At 37.4% G+C, this 18,413-nt stretch overlaps 1 protein-coding gene across 1 annotated transcript in view; it reads right to left on the bottom strand.

Moving 5' to 3' along the window:
• The window catches only part of LOC131238871 (coilin), a 97,580-nt gene that overhangs the window by 56,428 nt on the left and 22,739 nt on the right, over positions 1–18,413 (bottom strand). Inside the window, exon 3 of the mRNA XM_058236462.1 lies at positions 16,931–17,188. Within this exon, the coding sequence (XP_058092445.1) occupies positions 16,931–17,188 (258 nt within the window). The remainder of the gene's footprint in view (positions 1–16,930; positions 17,189–18,413) is intronic.

The following is an 18,413-nucleotide window of genomic DNA, read 5'->3' as shown; positions in this document are numbered from 1 at the left end:
GTGTTTTCCACACATGCTAGGACCTTCTAGGAACAAGTTGGGACCTCAGTTTACAAAATGTGTGTTTTGGGCTACTAATTCTTAAAATGGTTACAAATGCTCTTGCCCTATACGAGAAAATGATATGTTTTCAAGGATGTGACCTTCTTCGAAAATGTGACGTACTTCTCATCACAAGATAATGTTACTCCTCACCACCCATTGGATGAAATGGTTCCTCTTCCTATAATAGTTGATTGTTTCTCTGGACTCACGAAGAGTCTCAGCCAATTGAGAAGAAATAAAAGGTTTTTGCTTGGCAAAAGCAATAGGATGTATCATCTGGGACCATAATTGAAGGTTTATGCTACCATTTATCAGCGACTCGTAAGCCAGCTACACTTGAGAATTACCCATCCAAATATTGCTTATGCAATTGGCTATGGTGAGCTACTTTATGCATGCTCCATGCAATGTTCGAAATATCGGTATTGCTACAAGTCTCGTTGGCCAAGGATACAAAAACAATTTCAATATCGCTGATAACCGGAAATGCGGGAAAACATGGGAAAAACGGTGGAATTTTCAGCGAAACTTCAGGAGATGTTAAAATGGACATATTTACATATTTAGAAATTAACAAATTGTAAAAAGAATGAAAACATAACAAGTTTCCATCTAATGGGGCCTTAAAAGCATGTGTTGCTGTAAGAAATCAGTCTAACCATCCCATTTGGCAAATTTAACCATCCAACCTTCTATCCAAACATCCATCGATATTGCAAAATATCAACAACACATGATATTTCACCAAGAAATCATCAACAATTGGAAAGGAAATGAAAGATTGTAGTCTCAATATCGCGCATATTGCGATATCGAGATATTATCAATATTATCAATGACAAATTGAACGTTGCATACAACCATGTGCCCATGAAAAAAAATTTGAAACAAAAATTTACTATTGAAATATCGTCGATACACATATGATACAAGCACTACCTAGAATTTACATAGTCGAAAATATTGGCAATATTGATGCATTGGCAATGCAAGCAACACCTAGAATTTACATAGTTGAAAATATTGGCGATTACGTTAGCGATATTGATACGTTGACAATACTTAGCGATACATTGCTAATACCTGGAATTTCTTATACCACCAGCGTTATCGGTATCGCTACAAGTGTTATCGGTATCGCTGAGCTGGAGATAAAGATAATATCGGAGATATTTCGATAATATCGGAGATATTTCGAACGCTGGCTCCATGTAATCCTTATCTAGATGTTTTTTGTCATATTCTTCAATATCTTAAATATGTTCTAGTAAAGGGATTGTTATGTTCTTGTCATAGTCATCTGAACATAAGCAACTATTGTGACAGGCCATTTCAGCTAATAACAAAAGGTTAACATAATTACTGTACTTTTGTGAGAGGAAACCTGGTAGCCTAGAAGAGTAAGAAGCAGAGCGCTTTTCCATGTTCCTCTACAGAAGCAGAATATCATGCAATTGCAAATGCGCCATGTGTATCATTTGGCTTTGATGTCTATTACAGGAATTGGGATTTAGTATCTCCATTCCTATTCCACTTCATTATGATAATCAAGTTACCATCCATATAGCAAACAAACCAGTTTTCTATGAGTAAATGAAGCAGACGCTTTTGCATGTTCCTCTACAGAAGCAGAATATCATGCAATTGCAAATGTGCCATGTGTATCATTTGGCTTTGATGTCTATTACAGGAAATGGGATTTAGCATCTCCATTCCTATTCCACTTCATTATGATAATCAAGTTGCCATCCGTATAGCAAACAAACCTGTTTTCCATGAGCAAATGAAGCATATCGAAGTGGATTGCCATTTTGTTAATGAGAAAGTTGCCTCGAAGATGCTGATAGTCCATTTCTTTGCTCGGATAATCAGTTGGCTGATATCTGTACTAAAGCTTCCAGTCGGAATTGTCAACATGATTCATTGTGCAAGCCGGCATGTACAATATTTAAGCACCAGCATGAGAGGGAACGTAACAGAATGTGTCAGTGTACCTAACCTCTTTTCCTCTTACCATAAGTGATAAGGCTAAGGTTTTATCATAATCAATGTTAAGAATATGAATTAGGCAAGAGATGTCAAGCTTTCTCCCATTCTCTTTAATCTCTTTTCTATTTTCTCTACATTTCCTCGTCTTCTTTCCCCACAAATGAGTCACAAAAAACGAAAATCGGCATGAGTAACTAACTTGTTTTGTTTCACAACTTTGTTGCAGCAGGCACAAAATGTAAAATCCCTCTATGAAAGATAAATGGAAGAATTAAAATAAAAGATCCAACATCGGTTTTTACAAAACCAAGTTGGTTGTGAAAATCAGCCAAGTCACAAGCAATTCAGCTAATTCATGGGCGATGGGGGAATGTACTAGATTCAGATCAAGTCATCCAAGTCCCAATGACCTTAGCCAATTCCCTAAGTTGTATGAGTATCCTGACTAAGAAAGAACAAATGAACTCACAGGTCAACTTAGCTTGGAACAACTGTTTGTCTAAAGAAACAAGCAAACACACTTTTACACACTAGCAAGCAAAGAACAGAATTCTTTTAGTGTTGCCATCTTTCTTAAAATCTTTTTAAGTATTCTTCATGTTAAGGGGAGAATTTGAGAGAGAGAGAGCATATGGGGTTGGGATTTCCACTCCTCTCTTATTCATAATAATAGAAGAAAAGGTAAAATTACATATATACCCTTATATTAAGGAAAAACTAAAGGAAGGCTAAGGGGCAAATAAGGAAAGCATGAAACAAAGATAGAAGGCTGAAATTTAAGGTCAGATCCATAACATATAAGACCTAGGTGTATATACCTATGGGCTTAGTCATAGGCCCACACACACATACACCCACACTCTCCCTCAAGATGATGCGTAGATATCAATCATGTCCAGCTTCCACTGTAAGGGCCTTTGTGAAGATATCCGCCAACTACTCGGAGAACGGAATAAATGGAGTGGAAACAATGCCTATAGCAACCTTCTTACAAACAAAGTGACAATCAATTTTAATATGTTTTGCATGCTCATGAACAAACCGAATTAGAAGCTATGCAAATAGCAATTTGATTGTCACAATACATAGGCACAAGTGTCTTCACAAGAAATCTCAACTCATAAACAAAGCTTTTCAACCACATAATTCCACATTGTATTCGTCATAGCACGTTTCTCGGCCTCAGCACTGAATCGAGCCACGATTGTCTGCTTCTTAGTCTTCTAGATGACTAAATTGCCACAGGAAAAAAATATGGTAGCCTAACGTAGAGCAACGATCATCTGGAGAACCTGCCAAATCTACATTAGAGTATCCTTCAATATCAAGCTCTCATGACAACTAAATAGGAGGCCATGTCCAGGAGACAATTTGATATAACGTAAGATGTGATGAACTGCTCAAGGTGGCTAGAATGGGGAGCATGTATGAACTAGACTAACCAAACTCATAACATAAGATGAATATAGACGAGCAATTGTCAAATACAATCTCCCAACCAAGCACTATTACATGCGAGGATCATCAAGAAGTTCCTCATCATTTACTCTAAGCTTGTTATTGACTTTTAAAGGAAAATCAATAGGTTTGACACCAAGATTACCAGTTAACGTCAACAAATCAATGGCATAGTTTCATTAAGCCAAAACTATGCCCTTTTTGGAACGAGAGACTTCAATTTCAATGAAATAGTTTAGCGGTCCCAAGTCTTTGACATCGAACACCCTACTTGGATATAATTTCACCTCAAAAATCTCGTTAGCACCATCACCTGTAATAAGAATATTATCCACAAACACTCACAATAATGTTCCCCTTCACATGCCTCTTAACAAACACATAATGAATACGAGAAAATCCAATACGAATCAAGCCCCGCTAAACTTATCAAACCAAGCTCGAGGAGCATTGAGCTTGCTTCAAACCATATATCGCCTTCTTCAGACAACATACTTTTCACTCCTCCCTCTTTTGGGTAAATCTAGAAGTACACATATAGATCTTCTCAATCAAATCACTCCTCAAAAAGGCATTTTTAACATCTAATTAATGTAGGGGCCAATGAAAATTGGTAACAAGAGAAATAATCACTCAAACAGAGTTCATCTTAGCAACATGAGCAAAAGTCTCAAAATAATTCTCACCAAAAGTATGGGTAAAGCCTTTAGCTATAAGGCAAGCTTTATGGGGAGTAATACTTCCATCAAGATTGTACTTGAGTGCATACACCCAACAACCCACGGGATTCTTCCCAATCGGTAATACAATCATCTCCCATGTATGATTCTTTTCAAGAGCTACTACCACCTTCTCCTCCATAGATTGTCTCCACAGAGGAGAAATAAGAGCCTATTAAGATTTTTAGAAATGGTGGAGGAAGAGTACTCAAGAGCATAAACAAATGGCCTATGTTAAGAAGTTAAAGAATGATGGGAAACAAATGCATTGAATGGGATGAGAGGTGCATTGTCTTTTTGTTTTTCAAACAGCAATAGGTAGGTCCATGGAAAAGTCATCTAAATATGGATCAACAAACATAGGTAAACGAGTAGAAGCACCATCAGTACCTGTAGCCAAAGGAGCATACTTCATGGTGCCCTGAGAAAGAATAGATTTACGAACATTTCTTCATTCATATACCTTCACGTTGGACTTAGTAGAATCAATAGCAATCTTATTTCTAGCATTATCGGGTTTGGAAGGAACAAACAATATTTCATCAGACTAAAGGACAGGGATAGGAAGAACCATAGAATAGTGCTCCCCCTTTCCACTAGAAAACATAGAGCGTCTTCAACAAATTTTACATCCATAGAAACACAACACTTTTTAGTACTTGGATCAAAACGTTTATACTCCTTTTGTGAAGACAAATATCCCAAGAAAATGCATTTGATAACTCGATTTGACAATTTATTTCTAAGAGGATCAGTCTTATAGACATAACACACCCATCCAAAAACCCGCAAGAGAATTTCAAGGATTAGATAGAAGGCCGAAAAATATTAGACATGTGACTCTCAAGTAAGAACCTTGGTAGGAGAATGATTAATCAAATAACAGGTTGTGAGACCATCCTCTAACCAAAAAAAAAAAAGTTTAGGAACAAACCAACGACGATAGCAAAAGTGACTTCTAAAATATGTCTATTTTTCCTTTCGGCAATTCCATATTGCAACGGGGTATATACACACAAAATCTGAGATTTAATATCATGATCTTGAAGAAAAGACAACATAATATAGAAAATATACTCTTTTGCATTATCTGTACGAAGAGTTCCAATATCCACATTAAATTGAATTTTGACCCAACTATGAAACATTTTAAAAATAGAGCCAACACCATCTTTAGTTTTCATCAAATAAATCCACGTCATATGAGATGCATCACCAATAAACAAGAGAGTATTTAAATCCATTAGAAATAATAGGAATTAGACCCTACACATCTGAATGAACCAAAGGAAAAACTCTACTAGATCGTTTCTCCACAGGAGAATACACAAAATTATGGTTTTCAGCTAAGACACAAGCCTCACCTTTAAGTTTTTGCCATCATTAGACTCGACTGACGTAGGTAAAAAAGACTGTAAGAGTGGACTCAAGGGATGACTAAACCTGCAATGCCAGATGTCAAGGCCTTCTTTCTTAACACCAGCATTCGAAATATCGATAATATCGGCAGATATTATCAATATCACGACCGGTATCGCGTTATGTATCACACCCTTGGGATACAGACACATATCAGTTATCACGCGGGATATATCGTTTGTAACAAGTAATTTATCGCACTCTTTGGGAAACATGGGGAAACATTGGGGAAATGGTTGCATTTTTCAATGAAAGTTCAAGGATTGTTAAAAAATCCTTAATCCATACTTTTAAATCATAACATCTCAAAAAAGAAGTGCACATTATATGTTTCCTTTGTACAGGGTCCTAAGTCATGCGCTGTTTGACTGAACTAATGCAACTATATTCAAATTGAATGTATAACATCTAAAATGTATGTGATGATCATTTCATTAAACACTCCTACATACTTCAAAATTATTCTCAATTGACAATTGGTTGAAGGAAAATTTCAAAAGAAAATAATATTTTAATATTTTTTACTAATTTTTAATTATAAATATTTTGTTTTTTGAAAGCTGACAAGGACTTAACAAATCAGTGGATTAGCCCTCATACATGCTTGATTTCATGTTTGGAGTGCAACATTGCAAGCAATTTGGGATAAATTGGGAAAATTTTAAATTTCGAATTCATCAAATACTTCAAAACTGGTCTCAATTGACAACTGGTTGAAGTAAAATTTCAAAAAAAAAAAAAAACACGGAGAACGTGAAGAACCAATGGATATCAAAATCAAAGCTCCAACTCCTTGACTCTTCATGCAAAACATGAAGAACCAATGAATTTGTAACCATTTGACACTGATTTAACATAATTTCAACAAAAAAAAAAGGATCGGAAATTGAAAATGCTCACTGGATCGAGATATATCAGCACTACCTATGTGTTTTCTATCGCACAGGTGGGATACAAGATATATCGTGGGATATATCGGCTGATATCGTAGATATTTAAAACATTGTCAGCGATACAAAACCACCCAAGAGTAATAAAAAATTTATAAAATTCCTTAATATCGTGCAATATATCAACGATATATCAATTTATCAGCGATATATCGAACATATCGTGAGTTTTCCTATTGCTTTTATACCAGATATCGACAATATCGTTCAGGAACTTTCTTCCCCTCTTTGAAATAAAAAATAAAAAATAAAAATAAAATAAAAAAAACTCCGGAAAGCCCAAAAAAAAAAAACCATTTTACTTTGAATTTCTTTCTTCTAAGTTAGTCTTAGGTGGATTTCGGTCCATCTTGCACAAGATTATGGGAGGAAAAACTAGAATTTGAAGTTGGAATCAACATCTCAGATTTGGGGTTGTTGCTCAATCGGTGGGATATTTTCCATTTCGATCATTTATTTTGATTTAAATCACGTAAAATGAGTGTAAAATGAAAAGAAATCCTTAATTCTTCATGGTTTGCATTGAAATCAAGGATTTCTAGCTTCAATTTGGAGATTTGAGTGTAAGTTGGTTGATCTAGGGGAAATTGGGGAAATTTCAAAATTTTCCCAATTTTGCCCAAATTGGTTACGAAGTTGCACTCCAAACAAGAAATCAAGCATGTAAGAGGCCTGGTCTACTTAGTTGTGAACTTTTTTTCAAATTTCAATATATATATATATATATATATATATATATATATATATATATATATATATATATATATATATATATAAATTATTAAATTATTTATAATAATTTTTTTTTAAAAAATTACCTTCAACCAGCTGTGAATTGAAACTAATTTCCAAGTATTTACGAGTGTCTGATGAAATCATCACATACACTCTAATTTTGAAATTCGAGTGTAGGTGGGCCAATTGGGGAAAATTGTGGAAATTTTGAAATTTCTCTAATTTTCCCCAAATTGCTTGCAATGTTGCACTCTCAACATGATACCAAACATGTATAAGGGCTGATTAGACATTTTTAATGGGTTTTTGTCAATTTTTGGAATAAAAAATATTTTTATTTAGAAAATAAAAAATATATATTAAATTTTTAATTTTTTTCAAAATTTATTTTTGATGTATTATCTTGCCTTTGTTAAAAGAATGTTCTTTTGCAGGTAAAATATGTCAGGAGGAATAGCCTAATATAGCATGGAAATATGGCCAACCCACTCCCAATAATCGATTCGAGAGTATATGCAATTTATGCAGCCATGTGTCAAAGAGTAAGAGAGTAACCCGCTTAAAGGAGCATTTAACAAGAGGGTATCACAATGTAATGGACTACCCCAAGTGCCCACAGGATATGCAAGCAGAGCTAAGAGTTGTACTAAAGAAAAAATTATGAAGATATGAGATGAACGACATACATGGTATAAGGAAATTAGGGAGGAGTTGGGGCGGCCCCCATATGTAGGTGACAAGAATGTAGTGAATATCAATGACGATGATGATCTTAAATATAGACGCGCAGTTCAGAAATCCCTACGGAATGAGTGAGATAAGGATCAGGACAGGAAATGGGATGTGAGTAGGCCTAAATATGAGGGGTTTACCCATGAGCATAGTGGCGGGAATGGAGCAGGGGAATTCTAAGAGGGGGCAGTAGTAGGCAGGAAGGATTATGGGGTATGGGGAGGAGCAGTAGCATGCAGGTGTTGGATCTACCTTCAGATCCGAGGACGTACAAAAAGGCAGGAGGGACACAAAAGAAATTTAAGGGCATGTTTGGTGGATGGGATGTGTGGAAAAAGGTTCGGAAGTTTATAGCGAAGTTTTTTATATACGATCAAATCCCTGCAAATGTTGCAGTGAGCGTGCACTCCAAGAATATGATAAGTGAAGTGTAGCATCAGGGTGAAGGTGTGCAGTTGCTCGTGCCCTTTGAGATCATGAGGTAGTATCTGGATGATGAATATGCGGCAATGATGACATGTAGACTCACATAAGCAATCATAAGAGATGTACGACTGCACCATCATGTGTGGTGGTTGGACCGAACCGATGAGGCCAATTATAAATTTTATGGTCTATTGCAATGGACGGGCGATGTTCCTAAATTTCGTAAATGTGAGTAATAAGATTAAAAACACGGACTACATTTACAAAGTAATGAACAATGTCATGAAAATTGTTGAGAGGAAGAAGACTGTGCAGTTTGTTACAAACAATGGGAGTGCATTTGTCAAGGTGGGAAAGGATATAATGAACAGATATCATATGTACTAGACTCCCTACACAGCCCATTGCATCAATCTCATGCTAAAGGTGAACGGGGACAGGCCGTCAGTGAAGGTCGTTATTACTGACGCACGGCTCATCACGACCTTCATATACAATCATACATGATTATTAGCCGCGATGCGCAAAAGGAGTGGGGGGGATATAGAGCGCCCCGGGGCAACACGGTTCGCCACAAATTATATCGCCTTAAATAGCCTCCTCAAACACAAGCGGGGACTACGGGAGCTTTTCACCTCTCAAGACTATGCAGATTGGAATAGGAGGGGGAAGAGAGTAAACTGAAGATTCGAAGAGCTTGTGTTAAACAACGCATTCTAGGAGCGTTTGCGTGTAGTGGGTATTCTGGAGCCCATTTATGTGGTGTGGAGGATGATGGATAATGAGACAAATCCATCAATAGGGTCGTTGTATGCGTCTATAAACCTGATGAAAAAGGCCATCAAAGCTAAAGCTCTCAACGCATATAAGTGGGTGCATGCAATAATAAACAACCGTTGGGAAATGACACTTTCTCACCCACTACATCAGACTGGTAAGTACTAATATGATTTTTTTTCTACATTCTCCCTTTCACACCTCAACCATTCCATACCCTTGTTATATGCAATCATTGTTAGATTCCGTGACACGATTGGAATGTTCGGGTACCAAACCGCGGTGAGGTTGAGGACCACCATGATGGCATGTGAGATGTTACATTTAAAGTTAGTTTCATATTATTTTATCAAATCTGAAAGTAATGAAATAACTTTAAAATTCGCAGGCGAATGGTGGGCCATGTATGGGATTGACTAAGAGGTTTTATAACGGCCGGTTGTCCATGTGCTCATGCAAACGGTCTCCTCCTCACCTTGTGAAAGAAAATGGAGCACATTCTCCCTCATCCACACAAGTAAGCACAACATACTGGGGTACAATAGGCTTCAGAAGCTAATGTATTGCAACTGCAATATGAAGCTACGAGAGATGCTGCTCCGAACCGAATGAAGAAGAAAAGCGCAAGTGATGCAGGACAGGATGATCTAACCTAATAAGATGTATTGAAACTGGATTGCAGATTAATTAGAGCAATCAAAAGACAAAATAACGCTAAACTACCACAAGTTAAAGAAACTTATATTTGTACCATGTTAAGGTTCAAAACTCCTAACAGTCTCGCAATGTGATTCTTATAAAGTATCAAGTAATTAGGATCATGGAGAAGATAGGACTTCCACTTAACATAGGTATTAAATCTGAAAACTCATGGAATCGCTTGAATTCTAAGGGTTTTGCATGTTTAGGACTATTTTAAGGGTGAGGGAATGTAGGGAATAAGTTCAGAGTATTAACAAACTAGGAATTTACGGTTTTGAAATAGGGATTCGAGGATTTAGGATTTCAAGGATAGAGATTTGAGGGTTTGGGGTTAATAGGTTAGGAAAAATTAGGGAAATTAAGTTTAGGGTTATAGGATTCTAGGGGGATTCAGATTAAGGTTTGGATTTAGGGATTAGGGTTTGGAAAGATTGGGCATTTTGGGATTTGGGAATCTTAGGGTTAGGGTTTGGGATTTATGTTTACGAGTTTTGTAAAGGGGATAAAAGGAAAGAGGAAAGTCGAAGATTCAAAGCAAGGGGGCCACAGATTGGGTTTATCCGTACGAACACTGTTCAAGCGGTATTGTTCATGCAGCACTGTTCACGGCTAGAGCTTGGGTTCAGTCGGGTGTAAGTTAGGTCTAGGTTGGTTTAGAATCATAAAAAATTTTAAAAAATTAAAAAAATTAAAAAAAATTAAAAAATTAAAAAACAAAAAAAAAAAAAGATGATGATGATGATGATGAAAGAGAGATTAGAAGAGAAGTATCTTGAGGGAGGGAGAGAGAGAGAGAGAGAGAGAGAGAGAGAGAGAGAGAGAAATCAATTGGATAACTATGGGGAATCACTCCCCAAATGGCTTCACACCATTAATCTTATCGTAGGATGAATTGCTAAATCACATAGTAAAGGAGAGAAAACTCTTTTCATTCATGGTTCATAATAACCAAACCCTAAAGAGGGTCCAAACCTTTTATAGTCTCAGAAAGAGACTTCTACACACCCAAAAAAAAAAAAAACCTATCTCAAGTAAAACATAAAATAATCCAAAAATAATAAAATAAATGACAAAGCCACTCAAACAAATAAATCTAAACTATTTGTGGCCAATGGGGTAATTCCACGATCAAGATGGGCCACGATCAAGAGTGGTCCAAAGGTCCATTGTGCGCGATTCAACGGGCCGATCGATGCGCCCATGCAATCCAACGATCTAAACGCTCTAAACAAGCAACCCATATGCATCCTACCCAGTGTGGGGTCTTCAACAATGGCTAGGAATGCGACTTGGGACCCGTGGGCCCCATGTGATTATTGTCTAGCCATAAGTACTCGGATGTCCTCATCAACAGGACCCACTGGACCTGATGGTGGTCGGATAGCATGTGTTTTGGACGAGGAGGCCCAGTTTACCTAGGTTAGATCAGATGGCTTTGATACTTCAGATGTGTGACCAGAACGGCGTGTTGCAGAGGAGGTAGTAGAATAAGGGATTGATGTTGACGCACATGTGGAGCAGCAGAGATCTCCTAATGAGGCATTTTATCCATTGATGAGGAGTCCTACGGGCAACCCATGGCAGTCGCTATCACGTGGGAGACGTGGCGGGGGGACATTGTCCAACACCGAGACCAAGACAGAGAGTGATGCGAGGGGTGGGGCCGGTGATGGTGATGACAGTGATGAGGGTGATGGTGACTCTGATGACAGTAGCGATGATGGTGATGATGGCGACGGGGATGGTGGCAGCAAGAGTGAGAGTCAATCTCAGAGGCCTCTTAGGCCTTTCACCGGGGTGGGGGATTTTGATCATGCCGCACAAACCCTGACTATGCTTCTTGTCCAAGAGAACCATGGCCCTGTCGTATCTAAAATAAGACATGAGTGTTAGAGGCTATAGAAGAAAAGGCAGACCAAAAGCTTTCAGATTTTAAGAAGCTACTAGCAAAATGCATGAAGGATAGGCGTTTGTGAGAAGTGATGCGGCTCTGGATCTGGATCATGAACGAGAGAGGGGAGCTCGAGTTACAAGCCACAGCATGGATATGGATCACAGACACTGGAAAGTAGCTCGAGTTTTGTGTCACAGTATGGGTATGAATATGGACCTAGTGGACATGTGACGAGCGACTCTAGCAATTACGGCACATCGTTTTTCGACTACGATCAGGAGTTCACTTCTGCATATGGGCAAAGATATGAGCAACAGTATGGATATGGCCAGCAGTATGGATACCTAGGAGCTCCATCTATACCCTTACCAAATCCATATCAGCCACAGACTGTGATGATTACGCAGTACCCACAGATGGGCGTATTGTTTCAGTTCGAAGAGGATGCACACCAGCGTAATGCCAGGGAGTATCTTAACTGGCACCATTCTACTATGACTTGGGCATAGTACTGTCAATTTCTGGAGCAACAGTCCTATTCCCAGCCCCGTCGAGATGGAAACGAGGATTACGAGCCACCATGCAACTCTATGTGAGTCTAGGCCACAGCCGGTCACATCATTGATAGGTATACTACTCAATTTCTACTTCTTTTGCATTTGGATGAATTGGTTGTGTTTTCATACATATCTTGATACATTTATAAATCTTATGCATTCAATTTGAATATAGTTGCATTAGTTCAATCAGACAACGCATAGCTTAGGACCCTATCTAAAGGAAACCTATTATGTGCACTTTTTTTTAGATGTTATTATTTAAAAGTATGTATTAAGGTCTTTTTTACCAATCCCTGAAGTTTCATTGAAAATTTCAACCATTTTCCCCATGTTTCCCAAAAAGTGAGATAAATTACCCGATACAAACAATATATGCCGCACTAATCGATGTGTATTTATATCCCAAGGGTGCGATACATAACGCAATACCGATATTTTAAACATTGCTTAACAATAGACACTTACTAATATAACTTTAAGTATTTAAACAAAAAATATATAAACCATCCTCATGTACACCAGCAAGCAACTTCTTCATTTTCTGATTATGAAAAACACAATGATCAAGATAACGTCACAATACAATTCAAGTACTTTGAAACCTTACTAGCTGATAGCAAATTAGACGGAATATAAAGAACCAATACAACAGATGACAAGGAGAAAGACGAAGAAACAGATACAATGAATGCCCTCACCCCCAATAGGTTTAGGGTACTATATGCTAATTTCACATGACCTAAATTTCACTTAGGAGTAAACAAAGAGAAAGAACTAGATATACCTTTCATATGATCAATAGCCCCCGAATCAATAATCCAATGATTTGATGCATAAGTAGTATGAAAGGCAGTGGATGTGTTAACTGTTTGGGCTAAGGAAGTGGATGAGTAGGCCTTATTCCGAGTGGCATCCCTTAACAAAGTATCATATTCGGATTTTGAGAGATGAATCACATCACCAACTAATGGAACCACAAGTGAAGTTGTGTAGGTGTCACCTCCCCAACAGTTATCAGACAGTCCCTGCTATCCGAGGCAGTAGAATTGGTAGCTATACCCTAAGGACAACTAAGAAGAACCTAGCAATAGTCAATAGTGTATCCATATCTACCACAATAAGTACACAATCGATCCACACCACAACCATGGCCAGTACTACGTTCACAGCCTCTACCACCATCACAACCACCTTTTCATATACCATGTCCACGACCAACACCAATGTGATCAAAGTTTATGAATCCTGTCACTAAGTCGGATTTTTCAACCACAGTTGAACCCATAATTGTCCGACACTTCTCATCACGCAATAGCAAAGTCTACACACTACTAAGGGACGGTGAAAAAGGTGATGTGGTTCATCTGATCAACATACAATTCATAGGCAGTCAACCAAATGCAGGCCACATTATTTTGATCAACATACAATTCATAGGCAGTCAACCACATATCAGAAGTAGTGAATAGCAAAAAAAGACCTTCACTAACATCTAGTTCCATAGAGTATAAGATCCTAGACATAACCAACGAATCGTTTGATTTTCATTCAGCATATGAGGGTTCAGCAGTAGAGGGTGGTTCTTTTATACTATATATATATATATATATATATATATATATATATATATATATATATATATATATATATATATATATAGTAATCTTCTCAATTGCGTTAGACCAATGAAGGTATTTACTTGACTTCAGTTTTTCTGTTGTAATTTGTCAGCCAAGGTTCTCAGAATGAACAACTAACCATTCCATTCTGGAAATGGCAAGGTCTACACCCTCAGACGAAGTCATATAAAATCTCAAACAAACAATTCCAATATAATACTATAAATAGCAATAACAAAGAGAACAAACTATTGCAATAATAAATTCCAATGAATGTCCAAACCCAATCACACATGGAAGGGGGTCTTGTGGCAAAAAAAAAGGCTAAAAAATAAGATTAATAGCTCGATTGTTGTCCAAAAACATAGTTGCTAGAAATTAGGGCAAAAATATGCTAAAATATATCATTAAAAAAATCAGCAAACCCTATCCCTAATGATTCAAAAATCAGCTTCAACAAGAAAAATCCAACAAACCCAAGCCAAGTGATGGGAACATCACGCGCACACGCGCACGCGCGCCATCTCCTACGCACGTACGGAAGGAGAGGAAGGGTCTCACCGTCGATCTGGCTCAATGACGACATCCAGGGAGGGCCCCCTAGTTAGCAGACGAAGTTTGGTTCAAAAGAGTGGGCCCGATAATCAAGAAAAGCCGATCATGGGATCTCATAATCGTGGCCCACTAGTCAGATTGATTTCATATTTTAGGTTTTGCTTATTGTTATTATTTAGAACATCATAAATGCTTTGGATTTCTTTGTTTGGTTTTTATTTTAGTTTACTTCATCGCCAAGTAAGAGGTTGCGGACATGGTGCGAGTTTAGGGGCGTAGAATTTTCCCTATAAATAGGCACCCCTTGTAGTTCTTTTGATTTATTGAAGTTGAATAAAAATTTCTGCATGATTTTTCTGCTCTCTGAATTTCTAAGTTGTGGAAAAATTAAGGTGGGTGTGAAGCCCTCTCTTTTCGAAGGGCTGAGATTAAATTAGGTGCGAAGCCCTCCCTTTTCGAAGGGTTAACTACCGTGGTGCGAAGCCACATTTATCTCCATCCGCCCCTCCATCTTATTTCATCCTTCCCACAACCATCTTCGCGCCCAATCCATTCGTTTTGCAGTTGTTCATCCCTCCACAGCCAGTTTTCAAAATCTGGCCCTGCAAGAGGGCTGAGCACCACGCCCAAACCACAGCCCGGATCGACGTGAAATTTGGAGGTTTTGCAGCCCCAGCCTAGCCGACCAGGGCCAAGAAGCTGATTTGGGAAGGCGGGCCTTCATCGCATGTGCGGCCAGCCCATCTGCGCACGTGCGTCAGCCCCGAGGCACCGTCTGCACGCGGGAGCTATTTCTGGGTCAACTTTTTCTCTTGTTTTCCTCTTTTCATCCCTAATTTTATAAACCCTAACTCTAGATTGCCCTAAATCCTCAATTTCTATCTCTTTTCTCACACTACGGTTCTTTAATTTGAAATTGATGAATTCCTTAGATTAGGGATTGATTGTCATGCATGTGTGGATGATTTCTATTTCCCATTGAGTATTGTTTGGTTCATAATTTTTATTGATCCAGCCATAACGTGTGTAGGCCTGGACCCACATAGATTCCCCTTAATTGAATATTTGGGCTTTTGTGTGGGATGTGGAATTTGTGTAATTGTTTATGAACTATGTGATCTTAAATCTGAAATCTTGCACATCATATCTGAATTTCATGTCCTGCATCACCAAGGCAACATAAAAATTTGCTTCAATAGAAAAAATCCCGCAAACCCTAGCTAAGGCAACACAAAAATCTACTTCAACAGAAGAAAAAAAATCTAGCAAACTCGATCCAAGGCAACACAAAATCTGCTTCAATAGAAAAAAAAAAAAAAAAAAATCCAACAAACCCGAGCCAAGGCAATACAAAAATCAGCAAGTCCTTCAGAAAAAAAATTCAAAAAAGGAATTGAAGAATAATTTCAACAACTTCAACTAGACAACAGAAAATTCATCAAGGGCTTCAAATCCAACAACCCATGATTTAAAACCCTAAAACAAATTGAAGAAACCCTAATAAGAAGAAGACTAAACCCTACGAGCGCTTAAGCTCTAATACCATGTTCAAGGGGAGAGAATTTGAGAGAGAGTGCATATGGGGTTGGAAGACAAGGTAAAATTACATGTATGCCCGTATATGAAGGAAAAACTAAAGGAATGCCAAGGGTCAAATAAGGAAAGCATGAAATAAAGATAAAAGACCGAAAAATTAATGACTAAAGGTCCATAACATATAAGACCCAGGTGTATCATAGGCCCACACGCACATACACCCACATTTCATGATAAATTTTAGAACTAACAAAAAAGAAGACCATTTCTCTAATCTAAATCCATATTTCTATGTAGGGAAAAAGAAAGAATCAAGCTTCTCAGAGCTAGATTACTAGATACATGATTACAAGGGAAAGGCATAAGTGTTTGAAGCATCTTTCAAACTCCAATAGTCAGATGCATTGTTAGCTGGCTATCCAACATTTTACAGAAGCATACAAGCTGTTGAAGCATTGTGACTAGAATCTTGGATTCAACACTAGAGGACTCGTAAAGATCTAATTCTCTTTGCAATGTCTTTTAACATAATTTTTTATTTGAGAAGGAAAAATTAACCATCGTCACTACTAATCAAAGATGAAATGAAGGAACAATTTTTTGTAAAGGTCGCATCAAATGATTTATAACGACTACAAGTTAGCATAAGCAAAACACCATACTTTCTTCAATCTACCCATGAAATATGGAGTGGACTTGTACAGAAAGCTGGTAATAAACTCCCAACACGTTTCTCAAAGATCTAGTGATTAGCCGTGAAAATTCCCAAATCACATGGAAATGATCTTCACAAAAGAGGGATAGAAGCTTGTACTTTGAGCTTTGTAGTTTATCTGAGTTTTTTCTTTTCTTCTTACAGACCGGGCTTGCACACAACGGCCTTTCCAGATCTGATGCATCCTCAAGAGGCTCTTCATGTTCACTCTGAGTATCTTCCTCAGACTTTTCATTTGTTAGAAGCTTCACACCATTAAGTAGAGGTTGCTTATACAAAATTCCAGAATCTTCAATATGATTCACCTCCTCATCTATCCTAATAATCTCCTTCAGTGTACCACCCTTCTTTTTTACCCTGATACAGAGGATTTTTTTTAATGTTAGACCAAAAGAAAAGGGAATTGAATACGTATAAAAAAATAAGAAATGACAAGACCATATGTTAAGGTACTTAAATACTTCTACAGTCAGTAAGCATAATCAGAGACATCAGTTGCCCACTCTTTCATACGAGAAGTCGGCCCATGATGGATGCAATTATAAAAGACTATTATATAATAAATCACAAATAAACTGTTTAACTCATAGCATTGGGGATTTACTTCATCACTAACTTTATTTTTGGTAACTACATTTTAAGGTTCAACAAGAGTACTTTAAAAAAGTGTCAACATTTTCCATCCATAAGGATTACTTGAACAAAAAAAAAAAAGGCAAAAGTTTATTCAAGCATCTAGTACCAACAACATGCACATATCCTCTAATATAAATTATCCAGTGCTGACTTGTAGTTGTACCAATCACCAAGGCTTTCAAAAAAGATTTAAAGCTTTGATGCCAGTGATCACAGACGTATAAACCCAAAAATACTCGGCCAATACTCATTTTTAACTTTGCAATCTTTCTTATGAATTCATAGTGGTTAATTTGTGTGTCAAACAAATGGGGTACCGATTGGGCTGAAAGCAAGCTTACAGCACATCCCCTAGTTTCATGCTATAGGCAGGTTATTTATGTGATTTAATTCCACTTGGATATTTCGCATTTGAAGCATCAATCAAAGCTGAAATCAAAAGATAAGGTTCAAAAGCAAGAATTAAAGATCATTTAATGTTGATTAAAACCATTGTAGGGAGGTTAACATTTTTAAGTATTTTATCAACCACGATTCCTGTTTTTCTCTGAGTTTTTTTCTCCTTAGTTGTAAGCCATATAAGATCCATGAATATTTGTTGCAGATGAAGATTGGGTCTATGCTATCTACAGTTTTAACCTGTATGCTTTTATGTGTTTACCTTTCTATAGTTAAAAACCCACCAAACATCCCTTGACTGTGGACTCAATCAATTAGTGTTCAAAATAAATTATGTTAATTTCATTTTTTTTTCTTTTTTTTCTTTTTGTTAAAATCTTTTGTATTTCTTATCTTTTAAGCATCCACGGATTATGGACTATGCGTTAAGTAGATTCGTGAACTTGTGTGTAAAAGTTGATAGGCAACTATGTTTGCAACTTTGAGGGCTAGGTTGAAGAGTAGTCATGAACACACTCCAAACACACTTTCAGCCCCTAGTTAAAGA

Source organism: Magnolia sinica, chromosome 3, assembly GCF_029962835.1.
Source record: "Magnolia sinica isolate HGM2019 chromosome 3, MsV1, whole genome shotgun sequence".
Taxonomy (NCBI): domain Eukaryota; kingdom Viridiplantae; phylum Streptophyta; class Magnoliopsida; order Magnoliales; family Magnoliaceae; genus Magnolia; species Magnolia sinica.
The sequence above is the reverse complement of the archived record's forward strand: the minus strand, read 5'-3'. Positions and strand labels throughout refer to the sequence as shown.